Source organism: Talpa occidentalis, unplaced genomic scaffold, assembly GCF_014898055.3.
Source record: "Talpa occidentalis isolate TD23 unplaced genomic scaffold, MPIMG_talOcc4v2.1 talOcc4.7, whole genome shotgun sequence".
In the NCBI taxonomy this organism is placed as follows: domain Eukaryota; kingdom Metazoa; phylum Chordata; class Mammalia; order Eulipotyphla; family Talpidae; genus Talpa; species Talpa occidentalis.
Genome location: NW_023605083.1, coordinates 135672 through 150783, shown reverse-complemented (window position 1 = coordinate 150783; position 15112 = coordinate 135672). Strand labels below are relative to the sequence as shown.

At 71.8% G+C, this 15112-nt stretch overlaps 1 protein-coding gene across 1 annotated transcript in view; it reads left to right on the top strand.

Annotated features, from left to right (window-relative positions):
- CACNA1B (calcium voltage-gated channel subunit alpha1 B) overlaps positions 1-15112 on the top strand; it is an 89472-nt gene that overhangs the window by 33838 nt on the left and 40522 nt on the right. Inside the window, 6 exon segments of the mRNA XM_054688962.1 lie at positions 4217-4334; positions 5269-5336; positions 7063-7169; positions 11808-12247; positions 12250-12589; positions 13123-13340. Coding sequence (XP_054544937.1) covers positions 4217-4334; positions 5269-5336; positions 7063-7169; positions 11808-12247; positions 12250-12589; positions 13123-13340 — 1291 coding nt within the window.

Sequence of the window (15112 nt, the reverse complement as noted above, 5' to 3'; positions counted from 1 at the left end):
CTGGGCTGCGGATGGGAGCCAGTGCCACCTCATGTCGCCTACCACGGTTACACGCAGCTGGGCTGTCACCCACCCAGGGTGCCGCCACACGCCTGCTCTCAGGGCCCTGTGCCTGTCTCCGTGGCACCGTGGTCGGTCCGGGCACGAGGAGTTCAAATGAGGTGCTGGGGTCTGCAGCCCATGTCACCCCGCCGCCCCCACCTCGCATGCCTGGGAGCGAAGCAGCAGCGTCCGTCGAGAGGTGCGGGGTTGGACATGATGGCGCCATGAAGGCAGCTTACGCCAGGAGTCGGTGGAGCCCAACAGCTCCAAGGCCTGGTGGAGGGCACAGGTGTGGGTTTCTTTCCTGAGGAGATAAAGATGCTCTGAAGCCAATTACGGTGATGCCCGTGACTGTGACACAAACCGCTGCCCTAGTGTCACAAGAGACTCAATTCCGTGGCATGTGAATTTGAAACTGGGCTGCTGAGACCAGCTGCCAACCCAAGCGCTGTAGCTACCCCTGTCCAGCAGGGGGCGGTAGTGGGTCGATGGACAGAGCCCACCGGGCGGAATAGCCACCCTGGGGTTTATATGGGACAAGGAGCTCACTGCGGCCACAGGCGGCCTCCCCCAGATCGTGCCCACCAGAAGTACAAGCAGAGGACCAGCCACCTGTCAACAGAGCTGGGCAGCACTGGCCAGTAGGGACCGCATCACCGGTCACTGGGAGGTGCCCGAGACACCAGGCCTTCGGTGCGCCTCTCAGGCCATGTCAGCGGCAGGTGCGAGCAGGTGCCCTGGCTCTGTCTCTGCGAAGGTCTTCGGTTTCCCTTCCTTGGAGGTCGGCTGCTGGATTCTTTCTTCAGCTGCCAGGAGCAGTCCCGGGAGCTCCCTCAGGCCTGCCTTGTAGCCTCGCTCAGCGTGCCCCACCCACAAGTCTGGTTGGACCATCTTTCCATCCTGTGGCTGATTGGACCCTTTAGCACCGATCAGCTCTTGGCTCGTACCTGATTGGCCCGTTGTGGGATCCCAGCCCCAAGTATTAAAGGGCAGTGGCTGGGCCGGAGTGGCTTTTGAGAGCCGGGCGCTGCTGCTGCCGGCTCCTGCTCCCGCCACGGGGGCACTTCAGTTTCAGTTCCTAGGTCAGTAAAGCTTGTCTTGAAAAGGCGGCAAGCCTTGCAGAAACAAGCTGGTGCGCTGGGTGGGTTGTGTGTGGACTTGCCCCGGGGCGGGGGGGCTTGCCTGCGCAGCGGGTGTCTGAGGCTGACTCTGGACCACAGCGGCAACCACAGGTCCCCTGTGGGCTCCAGCTCGAGGCTGCGCCCTGAGGACTGCCCTGAAAGAGTCAGAGCTGGGCTGTGCAGGATTCCTGGGACAGTCTTAGAAAACCAGCAAATGAGATTGGCCGGTTGCCTCTGCTGTCGCTGGACACAGTGTGAGGGGAGGACGGGCCCAGGCGGTTCCGACTCTCAGCCGCGTGGGTGCTGGAAGCCCCTGCCTGGGACACAGGCTCCCCCCGAGCCCAGCCTTGCTGCTGGACACGGCACAGGCTGGAGCCCACCTCACGCGGAGGCCACTGAGGGGCAAGAACCTGTGGGCTGGAGGGGAGTGAGGGAGCCCCTGGTGAAGCCAGGGACTGAGAGTCCTTGTCTGGGGGGCTTCGCCCTGCATCACTGCAAAGCCCCAGGACCCCTGGCATCCTGGCCTTGTCCCTGGCCCCAGGCGCCAGTGCTCCGACCCCCGTGCAGGTGGGGCCAGGCTGTGGGCAAGGCATGGGTTGGAGCCTGCTGTCCTCTGCGGGGTCGGCTTCTCTGGGGCCTCAAGGTGACCCTGAGGGATACCTGCCCAGCCGACCTGGCTGGCCCCACTGCTAGGAGTCCAGGTCCCACAGCAGAAGCCAATGCCAAACACAGACGCCTGCAAGTCTCACCATTCCCGTGGCCAGCCGGGGGCCCACGGCAGGTGGACCCGGTGGCCAGTATGGTGGGACAGCTTTGGGCTCTCAGGGGCAGACGCTTCCCAGGTGTGTCTCTGCCAGAACTGCTGTCTGAGGGTGCATGTGCCCCTTTCTGCTGCTGGGGGTCCCACAGGGCCTTTACTGCTGCATGCGGGGAGCGTGGCCTGGTGCTCACGGGTGGGCCTTCCAGCCTGAGCCCATTGGTTTGGTGGGCTGCGGGGTTGGTGCTAAGGAGGCCCAGCACGGCTCCTTGAGCTGGGCTGAGACCTCTGCCCGACTGCTTGGCCCTCCTGCCTCTGACCAGCAGGGGGTGGCCCTACACCCTGGAGGCACCAGGCTGTGCCTGTGATGGCCATCGGGGCATCCTTGGTCAGGTGGGGATGCACACAGCTCCCAGTGGGGTGCGGGTGGGCGGGCGGGTGCTGGGGTGGGGGCGGCCGCTTGGCCGGTCAGCCATGCTGCTGGGCGCTGGCTGCAGGCGGGGCCGGGCTGGGTGCCAGAACACGGGTGTGGGACCGCAAGGGCAGCCACTGGGGTGCAGCGTGTGCCGTGGGGTATGTCAAGCAGGTGCCTTCCTTCCTTTCTCATGTTTTTATTGAGGCAAGAGCTGTCTGGGCCTTGCGGCCTGGGCTTGAGTGTTCCCGAGCTCGCACCCAGCGCCTGAGTTGCAGGAAGCTGGTAGCCAAGGACGGGGAGAGCGCCTGGTGCTGCAGCAGGCCTGTGGCCACCTCAGTCTGGCCGCAGCGGTGGCACTGGACTGGTGAGACTGGCTCTCCGTGTCCGCTGGCCCAGGGTGCCGCTGCAACCCAGACTGGCCCCTGGGAGTTGGCGGTGTTCCTGGGCGAGTGAGCGCAAGGCCCGGGGCTGGCCGCCTCAGACTGCCTGGGCCAGCGGGCACGTCTGCGGCTCCCGCTGCACGTTCATTCCCTGTGGCCACGGCCTTGGCCTGCGCCAGGGTGCGTGGCTCTGCCCGCTGTGGGCACTTCTGTCTCTGGGTGCTGCTGCTCCCTGCGAGCCCAGACTGACCCAGGCCGACCGCAGGGGGAGTGAGGCTGGACCAGGACGCCGGTGCTCAGAGGGCGGGGTCCCCGTGCGAAGCGCAGGAACGATGGTGGAGCAGGCGCAGATGACCCGTTAAGGGCTGTGAGCCACGTGGCTGCCCTGTGGATGGCAGGGCTTCAGGTGGACGCGTGGCTGTCCCGTGTCCCGCGGGGCACCAGGGGGACACAAGCGCAGGCAGCGCCGTGGCCAAGCTCCGCGCAGCGCCAGGGCTTTTGTGTGTGGCCGCTTAACCGGGAGACCCGCCCCAAGAGCGACCCTCGCAGCGACAGCGTGGACGCGCACCCTGAGGGGCCTGGGCTGGCCGGGCGGCGGCCGCGCCCACCGGCAGGGCCTGCGGGGACGTGACCCTCCCGGCGCCTGCGGAGTCAGCACGCAGGGCGGGCTCGGGAGTCCGCCCTGCGGGAGGGGCCCCTTCCCTGTCCACTCCGGACCCGTGCGCGGCAGTGGGGCGCCGGCACACGCCGGGGTGCGGGGTGCTCGCGACCGGACGCGCGCCGGGTCCGCGGGGCGAGCTCCCCGCGGAGGGGCCGGGAGCGCGGTCAGGGGCCCGGCGCCCCCACCCCGGTGCCTCCCGCTGTCCCGGGTCGGGCCCCGCCCTGCGGGAAGGGCGGGGCCTCGGTGGGCGGGGCCTCGGGTGGGCGGGGCCGGCGGGAAGGGCGGGTCCTCGGGCGGGCGGGTCCTGCAGGAAGGGCGGAGCATTGGGGCGGGCGGGGCCGGCGGGAAGGGCGCGGCCTCGGTGGGCGGGGCCTCGGTGGGCGGGTCCGGCGGGAAGGGCGGGGCCTCGGTGGGCGGGTCCGGCGGGAAGGGCGGGGCCTCGGTGGGCGGGTCCGGCGGGAAGGGCGGGGCCTCGGTGGGCGGGGCTGTCGGGAAGGGCGGGGCCGGCGGGAAGGGCGAGGCCTCGGTGGGCGGGTCCGGCGGGAAGGGCGCGGCCTCGGTGGGCGGGTCCGGCGGGAAGGGCGCGGCCTCGGTGGGCGGGTCCGGCGGGAAGGGCGGGGCCTCGGTGGGCGGGGCCGGCGGGAAGGGCGGGGCCTCGGTGGGCGGGGCCGGCGGGAAGGGCGGGGCCTCGGTGGGCGGGGCCGTCGGGAAGGGCGGGGCCTCGGTGGGCGGGGCCGTCGGGAAGGGCGGGGCCTCGGTGGGCGGGGCCGTCGGGAAGGGCGGGGCCTCGGTGGGCGGGGCCGGCGGGAAGGGCGCGGCCCCACGCGGCGTGTCCCGCAGATCCTGACCGGCGAGGACTGGAACGCCGTCATGTACCACGGCATCGAGTCCCAGGGCGGCGTGAGCAAGGGCATGTTCTCCTCCGTCTACTTCATCGTCCTCACGCTCTTCGGGAACTGTATCCTCGCGCGCCTGGGCCGCGGGCACGAGCCGGGGGCGCCGCGGGGCCCCGGGCCGCGCCCGGGGCAGCGCCGTCCAGTCGGGCCTGCCCGCGCCCGCGCACCTCGCCTGCCGCGGCCGCTGAGCCCCCCGGCCCCCCCCGGCCCCCAGGTCGTCGTTCCCGGCCTCGGAGCTGCGAGCCACTGCCGCGCCCCAGCCCCGCCCCGGGGACCTGCCGCTGGGCGAGGCCAGTTCCCCAAGACGCTGGCCGGTCCGAGGCGGGGGTCAGCGGGGCTGAGACACGGGTGCCAGAGACCGGGGTGCTCGCACCCCACAGCAAGGGGTGTTCCGGCCCGGAGGCCGCAGTGCCGAGCAGAGGCGGCCGGGAGGCCTGGGGCGGGAGCACAGGCTCGTGGGCCGCGCGGGGCTGCCGGGGGCGGCTGCCGGCAGGGCGGGCCGGGCGGGAGGAGGCCCCAGGCCCGGTGGGCTGAGGGGCGGCTGCGCTGTCGGGGGACATACCCCGCCTCTCCCCGGGTGAGGGCACGGCTGGGCGGCCCCGGGTGCTGGTCCTGGGCGGGCGAGGATGTGTGGTTGCGGCCCCTCTCGGGAGCCGCGCCAGACCAGAGGAGAGGACCCCGGTGCGGCTGGTCCCAGCAGGGGCAGAGTGGACAGCACCCGCGGGCCCCGGCAGCCCACACTGCAGCCCCAGCCCCGCCGGAACGTCGGCCTGGGGAGGAGCCGGGTGGGGAGCTGTTCACGGTGTCTGGGGCCCGCTGATGAAGGGGCCTTGGGGGCCCCTAGGCCTGGACGGCTGCCCCTGGGTCCAGCAGCGGTGGGGGGCTGCAGGGCAGGTGTAGTCGAGGGAAGAGGCTGGGGCGGCTGGGGCGGCTGGGACCTGGGGATGTGTCCAGGGGCTGTGGCCGGACGGTGCCTTCCTTAGCTGAGTTCACCAGACACCCTGCTGAACGTCTTCCTGGCCATTGCTGTGGACAACCTCGCCAACGCCCAGGAGCTGACCAAGGTAGGTGCCCGGGCACCCCCTGCAGGACACGGGCTGGCCACAGGACCCGGGCTGGGGCCTGGCTGACGCTGCAGGGTCTCCTGGAGCCAGGGAGTGGACGTGGCGCTGGAGGAGACCAGCTGGGAGGTGGATCTCCACGAGGCACCCTGGAGAAGGCATCCCCTGGGCAGGTGGCCAGAGGGAGGAGGGGTGCGGGGCACGGGGGGCAGCGGGACAGATGACTGGGAGCTGCCGATGGGGAAGGTGTCACCCCAGAAATGGGACAGCGGGGTGGACTCTGAGGACCGCCCAGCCCTGAGGACCCTAAAGGACGATGAGGACCTGTGGCCTCCCTGTGGGGCCTTTCCGTCCCTGGGTCGCAGCGAGCTCGTGTGTCCAGCTGGCGCCTGGGGGCCGCTGCCCCCCTCCCTCCTCCTGCCGCCCTGCCCAGCGGGTGTCCTGTGATCCTCCCGGCCTGAGCCTGGCCGGGACTGACCATGCTCCTACACCTCCCCAGAGCTCCTCCCTCGTCTTCGGTCACCTTCCCTGGCTTCCTGGCACTGCGCCTCCGGGGCTGCTGCCACAGCCTCGGGCTCGGCTCGCAGGGCAGGTCCGGCCAGGAGCTGGGAGGGCGGGGCCGGGGCGGGGCTGGGAAGACGCTGGCCTGCCGGATCAGGCTGTGGGAGAAGGCGCTGCCCCAATTCACACCCGTATGCAGGCGCCCCTGTGAGCATGCAGGCGCCCCAGTGCACGCTCTGAGCACGCTTGTGTGCTCTGGATACTTTCCGTGTGTGGTGGTCTGTGCACACCCCTGGCCAGCGCCCCCTGTGCTGTACGTCCTGGTCTGATGCTCCCAGCCCCAGGTGCTAGGGGGCCTCACTGGACCTGTTGGGGCTGCCGTGCCTGGCCTGGCCACAGGTGGGCGAGACACTGGTCAGGAGTGTGCCCAGACATGGGGCCTGGGTGCCCTGGACCAGCCTCTCTTGTGTCGCCTCCCTCCTCTGGGGATCTGGCCCTGGGCCCACGCCCGCCCATTTCTGTGGTCAGCGGGCCGAGGCCTCCCGCAGGCTGCCTGCTGGTGGGTCTGCGCAGGGCTGACGCTTCCTGGGGGCTGGTGTGGCCCCCCCCTCGTCCCAGGGCGTGGGCGTCCTCTCTGCTCCCGCTGTCCTTGAGCGCTGCTGTGGGAGAGGCCCCGGAGCCCATCCCTGGACCCTCTGGGCAGCTGCCCAGTTTGGGGATCCCCCTTTGGGAGGGGGCTGGGCGCCGGTGTGGACTGCGTTGCCCTTGCTGTTCAAGGGGATCGGACCTCAGCCACGTGGGCCTGCAGCGCTCCTGGGCCCTGCTGCCCCCACCGGAGGACGTCTGCTGGGCCCGAGCGCTGCATGCAGCCCGGACCTGCAGCTCCTCTGCGCCAGAAATCCTGTGGTGGCTGATGGGGCCCCCTTCCCAGTCAGTGTGTCCCTAAAGCAGACCCGAGGCAGCTGGGCACGTTGGGAAGGTCAGCTGCCGGGGAGCCCAGTGGGCCTGGATGGGGCCTCGGGGCAGTGGTCACCTGGCCTCGTGCTCCCTGGAGAGCCCTGGTCGGGGCGGGCAGCACAGCCTCTGCTTTCGCCTGGAGAGTGGCGGCCCGGCCCGCGCCTCCCTCCTGCGGCCGAGGCCTGCAGGCGTCTCCCTGGGCGCGGCCGGAGAAGGGCCCGGTGGCGGGTTGCGGAGGCGGCGTTGCAGCTGCGTGTCCCTCTGCTCGCAGGACGAGGAGGAGATGGAGGAGGCGGCCAATCAGAAGCTCGCCCTGCAGAAGGCCAAGGAGGTGGCGGAAGTCAGCCCCATGTCTGCCGCCAACATCTCCATCGCTGCGTAAGGCCGGGCGGGCGGGCGGGCGGGCTGGACTCCGCTGCGGCGGGCAGGTGCGGGTGGCCTCCCGCAGGCCCCGTGAGTGCGGCCGCCAGGGGGCTCCTCGGCCTCTCCCACACGGGGTGGGGCTCCCCAATGTGGGGCGCGGCCTGTGGCCGTGGAGGGCAGCTCGGGGGGCAGGCAGCCGGGTGGGGCGGGCAGCTGGGGGCGTGGGCAGCTGGGGGTTTGCGGGCAGCTCCTCAGATCTGTTCGTAGGTGGCATTTCAGGCCCCGGGACTGCAGCAGTTTCCAAAACTGCCTCCCTCAGCCCCTGGGGGCAGCGACGTGGGCGCCCCTGCTGGTGGGAGAGGGGGGAGGGCGGAGACCTCCGGGCACTGGCCACGCCCAGGTCAGCAGCCAAGGGGACTGGGGCCGCCACCCTGGGTGTGGCGGGCACTGGCGGAGGGGCCGCGGCCTGCGGGAGGGGGTGCCCAGGCTCGGCTCCGCCCTCCCGCCCCCGGGGACCAGGGCTCATGCTGTTCCCCCTTCCGTGGGTGCTGCGACCACGCCCGGGGGGCCCCAAGCACGTCTGTGGCGACATGTGCGTTCAGGCTGCATGTGTGCGGCCCCGCGTGATTCCCTGCAGCACAGGCGTGTGCCTTCCTTGGCGTGCGAACGCGTGCTTGCGTGCGCAAGTGTGTGTGCCGTGGCCTTGTGTTCACGTTCTCGTGGGTATGCCTGTAAGCATGTGAGAGTGGGTGCGGGGGTGTGCCCGTGTGTCCGTGCTGTGCATGCGCACATACCTGTGTGCACACACATCCTGTGTGCGTGAGTGAGCACACTAGGGCACCTGCGTGCGACTTCCGCTGCTGTGTGTGATGTGAGGGCACGCACATGTGCGCCTGAGCGTGCACACGTGTGCAGTGCTGTGTGTGTACCTTTGTGCATGTGTGCTCCTGTGCGAGCACACGTGTTACTCTGCATGCGTGTGTGGACGGCGGGGCGCTGCCTCGGGGAGAGCCCCAGGCAGGGGCGGGCCCGGTGGCCAGGAGGTTCGCGGGGTCCGGGCTCCCATTTGTGGCCTCTGAGCCCTCGGGGCCCGGCCTGCGTGGACTGGCCTGGCTGTGTGGGGGCCGGCGCCCGCGCACTTGCTTCCCCTGGCCCTGGCCTTGTGGTCTGCTGTGGAGAGGGAGCCGCGGGGTGTAGATGCGGCCGTGGCTACTGCTCCGCGTGACCGCGGGCTGTGCGCCCCAGGCCATCCCCCTGCCCCCTGTGAGGCTGCCTGCCCTCAGCGCGCCGTGGAGAGCGCGGCACGCTTCCCCGCAGGGACGTGGTGGCACGCCGGCCCTGGGCGCGTCCTCTGGGGGGGCGCGGGCGGCACGCTCACCTCCAGGCCTGCGTCTAGGCGTCGTCCCGGGTCCCCCTCTCGGGCCAGTGTGGGTCCTGCAGGCTGGGGGTTCCCCAACCCATGCCCTCTGCAGCCCTTGTGTCCCACGCTCCCGCCCCACGGTTCCTACGTGGCCTCAGGGCGGCCCCGCCTCTCCGCACAGCCCAGCTCCCCGACGTGCTCCGCAGCTGTTGGGGGGTCTGTGGAGCGGGGCCCGCGGGGGCTGCGCTGTGTCTCCACACGCTCAGCAAGGTTTCCTGGGCTCGGCTTGGCCCACACCCGGGCAGCTGAGACCGGCGGACATGGAGGCCGGGCCTGGGGCCGGGGAGCTGCCACCAGGGCCTGGGCCACCTGGGCTCTCGGGCCCTCCCTGCACACCCACTCACACCCACTTACACTCACGCTCACACGCACCCTGTAGCGTCACGCTCACTTCTCAGCCTCGCACGCTTCCACACCCACACTCGCCCCGCAGCCTCCTCACACGGGTCCACACCCTCATCCCCTCGGCCTCCTCACAGACGCCACATCCACACTCGCATCATGCACCCGCACGTAAAGACTCAGCTCAGCCTCACACTCACACTCCCCTCGTGCTCACACTCACACTCAGATGTGGCCTCAGTCACACTCAGTCGCGCTCAGCCGCACCCATCGCACGGCCCCGCCCACGTCCACACGGCTGCAGCCCCCACGCTCGCTCCCACTCTCGCACCCATACCTGGTTCGCGTGCCGGCTGCTCACAAGTGCGGGCGGCTCCGCCTCAGCCCCGGCCACCCCGGAGCCGCCTTGCGGGGGGCGGCGGGGAGCTCTGGGGTTCCCCTCAGGGTTTGGACAGGCCTGGGGCCGCTCGGAGGCGCTGCGGCCACCGGCGCGCGTGGGGCGTGGGGCGGGCGCCTGGGCTGCGGGTCCCGCGGCGGGGCGAGGCCTCTGCCCGGGCGTGGCTCTCCGAGCTCGGCCGAGGCCCCGGCGGCCTCACGCGTCCTGTTCTCTCTTGCATGTGCAGTCTTGTCACGCACGCGCGAGGCGCCGCGTCCCGCGGCTCGTCTGTCTCCAGCGTGAACTCACCGTGAGTCGCTCCGCTGCGCTTCCCGCCCGCCCGCGCCCGCCGCCATCGCTTCCTGGCGCCCCCGGTCACGCTTCCCGCTGCGCCCCTGCGGCCCCGTGCCAGGCGCTGCCCGGCGCCCGGGCTCCCCTTCCCTCCCGGGAGCGGCCCCAGGAGGCCTTGTTCCTGCTGGAGCGGGCGCGTCCGCATCCGCCGAGCCCGCGGGAGGGTGCTGGCGGCTCCCGGCAAGGCCGGGCGGCAGCGGGTCCCTGGGGTGCAGGGCCTGCCGCTGCGTCCGGGTGGGCGGCACTGCCGCTTCTGAGCCACTGCCCCTCAGCGGGCGCAGGGAGCTGGGCTGGCCGCTGGGCAGGGGCGTGGGCCCCGCTGAGTCCCACTGGGCGGCCACCCCAGTCCGAGGGACACGGGTGTGCAGCATGGGCACCCCCAGGGTGGGGGTGGAGCTGGCACGGCCTCAGGCACAGGCCCAGGGAGACCACCAGGGCCCCACGCAGCCTGGACTGCACCCCGGCCATGCTGCCGCTGTGGGGCTGGCCTGGCTCTCCGCTGGAGGCCTGACCTGCCCATGAGCTCAGTCCGGGGGACGAGGGGGGCATCATTTGGGTCTGCAGCCGGGAGAGCAAGGCCAAGACGCGACAGGTCAGGCAGCGGCAGAGGCCCGAGCGGGCGCGACACTCAGCACCAGGGTGCACGGGCGGGCGGGAGGCTGAAGTTGGGGGCCTGCGGGTGGGAGCGGGAGGAGCAGGCGGGGCCTGCTCAGCTCCAGGAGCTCTGAGAGGCCTGTAGCTCACACCTCCTCCGTCCAGCACAGCCCAGTGCTGGGCCGGTTGTGTGGGTTCTGGCAGGCGCAGGCCTGGGCGAGGCGGAGAGCAGCGGCCCCACGCCGCTGACATAGTCCTGAGGGCCCAGCACCCGCCCAGCTCCTTGCCGGCCTTGCTGTGTGGCAGAGAATGGCCCCAGGGCGGCGCCACTGAACAGCTGCGGTGGGGACCGGGGCGATGGCCCTTGGTGCTCACGGGCCCCGCTGCGGTGCTCCTCACGGCTCGCTGCTTCAGAGTGGGCCTGGGACAAGGCGGCGACAGGGCCGGTCGGGCCTGTGTCTCGGGAGGCAGGGGCAGTGGCCGGCGTCCGTGGGCCCTGTCAGAAGGCAGGTCAGGCCAGGCAGCAGCAGGGGCCGTGCCGAGGGCCGGTGTCCGTGGGGCTGGGCCTGCTGCAGGCCGGGCTCCTCCAGGCGCCTCTGCATGCAGGGCAGTGAGGTGCAGCCTCTAAGTCCTGGGCTCGGGCGCCCGGTCCCTGCCGGTCAGCGACCCGAGTGGCTGGAGTGGCCCGTTCTCTTGGCTCAGCGTGGAGCGGGGACGCTGGGTCCCCGGGGCTGTGGGCCTGGTGGCGGTCTGTTGTGCGGCTGGCCCCGCCGCCTCGCCTGGCCTTGGCCACCACGGGGACCCAGAAGCTTTTGGAGCCGAAAGATGACCTGGGGCAGGGCTTGTTCGGGACCCATGGCCAGGCGCTGCGTACCTGGGTGCCGCCCACAGGGACCGTGTGTGGGTGGAGGGCAGCCTGGGGCCCTGCTCTGAGGCTCGGCGTCCTCGGCACGCCCAGGCTGGAGGCTGCGGCCAGCGCCCACTCTGTCCAGGAGCCGGGAGAGAGGCCGTGGAGGGCAGGGCGCAGCCTCAGACCGGCCGCCGGGCTCTGGGGAGAAGGCGGTCACGGAGACGGGAGGCTGCCCTGCAGGGGCCTCGGGAGCAGTCGGGCCTGGCCGCTGGGCTCGTGCCGGCCCACTGGGCTCCTGCACCCAGCTCCCGGGTGGGCGGAGAGGCCCTCAGCTCCGCTGTCCGTGCTGCCTCGGGCAGCTCCCAGCCTGCGGGGGTCCCTGTCCCTGCCTTTTTGAGGCCGGCCTGTGGGGACGCTGGCCCCTCCTCGCCGACCTGGCCACGCCCGCCCACCCTGGAAGCCTGTCCGCCGCCTCATGCTGGTGCCTGTCATCCCCACGCCCTGCACCCCTTGGCCTCTGGCCGCTGTCCCCGCGCAGAGGGGCCGGGACCTCCCAGGCTGGCGCTCAGCACCCGGGGTCCCCACCCGGGGCCTTGGGCACTCACATCCTTCATCACCGCTGGGGTTCTGGCCGCCCGCCGCCTGCCGCCCCTCCATTGCTGCGTCCACGCGTGGGTCCCCAGGCGGCGGCGGGCGGCCACTCACCCCGCTCTCCCACAGCAGGCAGCAGAACGCGGCCAAGGCGCGCTCGGTGTGGGAGCAGCGGGCCAGCCAGCTGCGGCTGCAGAACCTGCGGGCCAGCCGCGAGGCGCTGTACAGCGAGATGGGCCCCGAGGAGCGGCTGCGCTTCGCCACCTCGCGCCGCCTGCGGCCCGACATGAAGACGCACCTGGACCGGCCACTCGTGGTGGAGGCCCCCGGCCACGCTGGCCCGCGGGGGCCCCCGGGGTGCAAGGCCCGGCCTGAGGGCGCAGAGGGCGCCGACCAGCCCCGCAGGCACCACCGGCGCCGGGACAGGGACAGGGGCAGGGACAAGGCCCCGCAGCCCGAGGAGCAGGACCGGGCGGAGGTCCCGGAGGCCGATGGCGCTGAGCCTACCCCGGGGGACCAGCGGCCTAGGCCTCACCGCAGCCGCAGCAAGGATGCCGCGTGTCCCCGAGAGGCCGGGGGGAGCGGGCCCGCGGCCCGGGGCCCGAGGGCGGCCGGCGCCACCACCGGCACGGCTCCCCAGAGGACCTGGGTGAACGGGAGCCCCGCCGCCACCGGGGCCACCGGCACGGGCCCGAGCCAGGCAAGGAGGGCGCGGCCCCGGCCGCGAAGGGCGAGCGGCGGGCCCGGCACCGCGGCCCCAGGCCCGGCCCCCGGGAGGCGGAGAGCGGGGAGGAGCCGGCCCGGCGGCACCGGACTCGGCACAAGGGCCCGCCCGCACATGAGGCCCCAGACAAGGAGGGCGAGCCCGAGGACAAGGACAGAGACCGGGAGCTCCGGAACCACCAGCCCAAGTGAGTCGCGCCCAGGCAGACCCGGCAGGTGCACAGGCCATCCCACCCAGCCCCGCCCAGGCCTGCTCAGCCCCGTCATCCCCTCCCAGCCCCATGCCTGAGCGGCAGTCAGGAGGGAGCCAGGCCGAGTGGCCCGGCAGAGGAAGCCACCCACCCACTCCCTGGCCAGGTCGGCCGATGGCGCTATGCCCCAGGGCCAGGGTGGGGGCTGGTCTGCAGTCTCCACGGCCGCCCAGAGCCTCCCAGCCCCACATCACTGTGTGCAGGGCGGGTCCGGGGGGCTCAGGGATGTCCTCTCCAGGCTTCCTCGCCCCATGCAGTCCCCTCACATGCTGTGGGAGAGGCCCTGCCCTGCCGTGTGCCAGTGTGGACGGCGAGTCAGCCTGGCTCGTCTTCCAGGCAGTCAGAGCCACACGCAGTGACACTGCAGCAGGAAAGCCACTTGACCCGAGTAGGGGCTTGAGGAGCTGGGCTTTGCAGACTGCATAGGAGTTCGGTGCTGCCTGAGCCTGTCCTGGGCGTTCTGCTTGCAGGGAGCTGCACTGTGACCTGGAGGTCGGCGGGATGATGGGTGTGGGCCCTGGGCACACGCTGCCCAGCACCTGTCTCCAGAAGGTGGAGGAGCAGCCGGAGGACGCGGATAACCAGCGGAACGTCTCCCGGATGGGCAGTCAGCCCTCGGACCCGAGTGCCTCTGCTCACATCCCCGTGACACTGACCGGCCACCCCGGGGAGACCACAGTCCTTCCCAGTGAGTGTCTAACTTTCCTAGGCCACAGAGCAGGCTTGGCCGTGCAGCCCAGTTCACTGTCCCCTCATGCCTGCTTGTGGTGGCGGCCGCGGCAGCACAGACTCTGGCCTGTGCCCAGCTGGTGGGCGGAGCTGGGCCGAGCGTCTGGCCTGGGCCCTCGCCCCCGGGAGCTTTCTCACTGTTGCTGGTCCCGGTAGCCCCGCTCGTCCCCGTCCCCGGGAGGGACTTGAGCTGCCATGGAGTGCAGGCCGGGCGCAGGGCTGCGGGTCACGGGGCTCCGGTGTCCGGGAGGACAGCTCAGGAGGACCCTACCTTTACAGCTGCTCAAAGGCCTGGGGTTTTCCCACCCGCGCCCTTCAGCCCCGCCCTGTGTGCTTCTGGGCCTCACTGGCCACATGGGGACAGCAGGGGCCTGCGGGCCTCCACCAGGGGCCCTGGCATGCAGGAGGGAGGGGCCAGGCCCAGGAAGGAGTGTCCAGCACAGGCACCCTTGCCCTGTGCGGGCCTCTCCTGCCCTGACCGGCCTCCTGTCAGGCCTCGGGGCACCCCAGCGGTGCCCAGCCTTACATACGGGCGGTGGCCTTGTTCCTTTCCACCTGCGTGGGCCCAGAGCACAGACCCTGGGGAGGGATGGGCCTGGCGGCTGCTGGGCCTTTCCTAGCCTTCCCCCAGGAGTGTGCACAGTGTCTCCTGTGCACCTGGGAAGCGGTGGGGTGGTGTGGGGTGGGGTGGGGGTGGCCCTCCTGGTGTTGCCCGCAGCCGGCCCACCCCTCCCCCATGCTCACTCCCCAGGCGCGTCCCCTGGGGGGCACCTGCTGGCATCTGGCTGCTTTAAAGAGCTTTGTTACTCTTCTCGTCATCTGGAATGTTCTGTTTTTCAACAACAGTTTAAAGTTCAAACACAACTGAGGAGACGTGGGAGCTGCCCGCCCCATGCCCCACCCTCCCGGTGCCCGGCCAGGCCCCCAAAGCCCCGCAGCAGCCGCATGTGGCGCCTCCCCCGCACGGCGTGACCGGGCTTGGGCGCTCCTGGGTGCTTCCTCCTGCGGTGCGCCCGAGCTCGTATGTCCACCTGGGAGTGCGCCCTGGCCACGCGTGGATGTGGCTGCCGCGCCGGAGCTGCGCGCAAGCCGTGTCATGTGGGCAGTGCTGGGGCACAAGCCCCGCCTGGCCTTGCGCGTGGCCCTGCTGTGGCAGGAGACGTGGCCCCCCTCCAGCCCCCAGGGTCAGGCCCAGCCCTGCCCCCTCCAGGCCCCGCCCCAGGCTGGCCCTGTCCACTGCCCACGGAGGGGCCAGCTTGGGCTGCTGCCTGCGGGGCGCCTGTGGCCTCCTCGGTGTGGTCACCAGGGTCGCCCCATCCACGGCCGGGCCTCGACAGGACCTGATTTTGAGCAACAGTCACTGGTCAGACATGTCCTTCGTAAAAGCCGTCTTTTCTCACCCCTAACTTCACCTCCTGGCGAGCACGCCTGCCCTGTGCCCCTCTGGGGGAGCCCACCTGTCCCCCCTTGGCGAGCCCACCTGCCCCGCGCCCCCCTCGGCCTCACCCCTGTGCCCCCCCCACCGTCTGCTCATGTCCCCCGAGACCCATGAGCCGCGGGGTTCGTCCCATGCAGAGTGTCCGGCCGCGCCCATGTCCTCGCGGCCCAGCTGTCCCCGCGGCAGCTGTCCCCAGCCCCAGCGCCTCACGCGCCCCTGCCCACCCCGTGGGGCCCGTCTGCGCCCCTGCCAGTGGGTCAGGCCCCGGGCCCGCCCGCGCCCCCGCCGAGGCT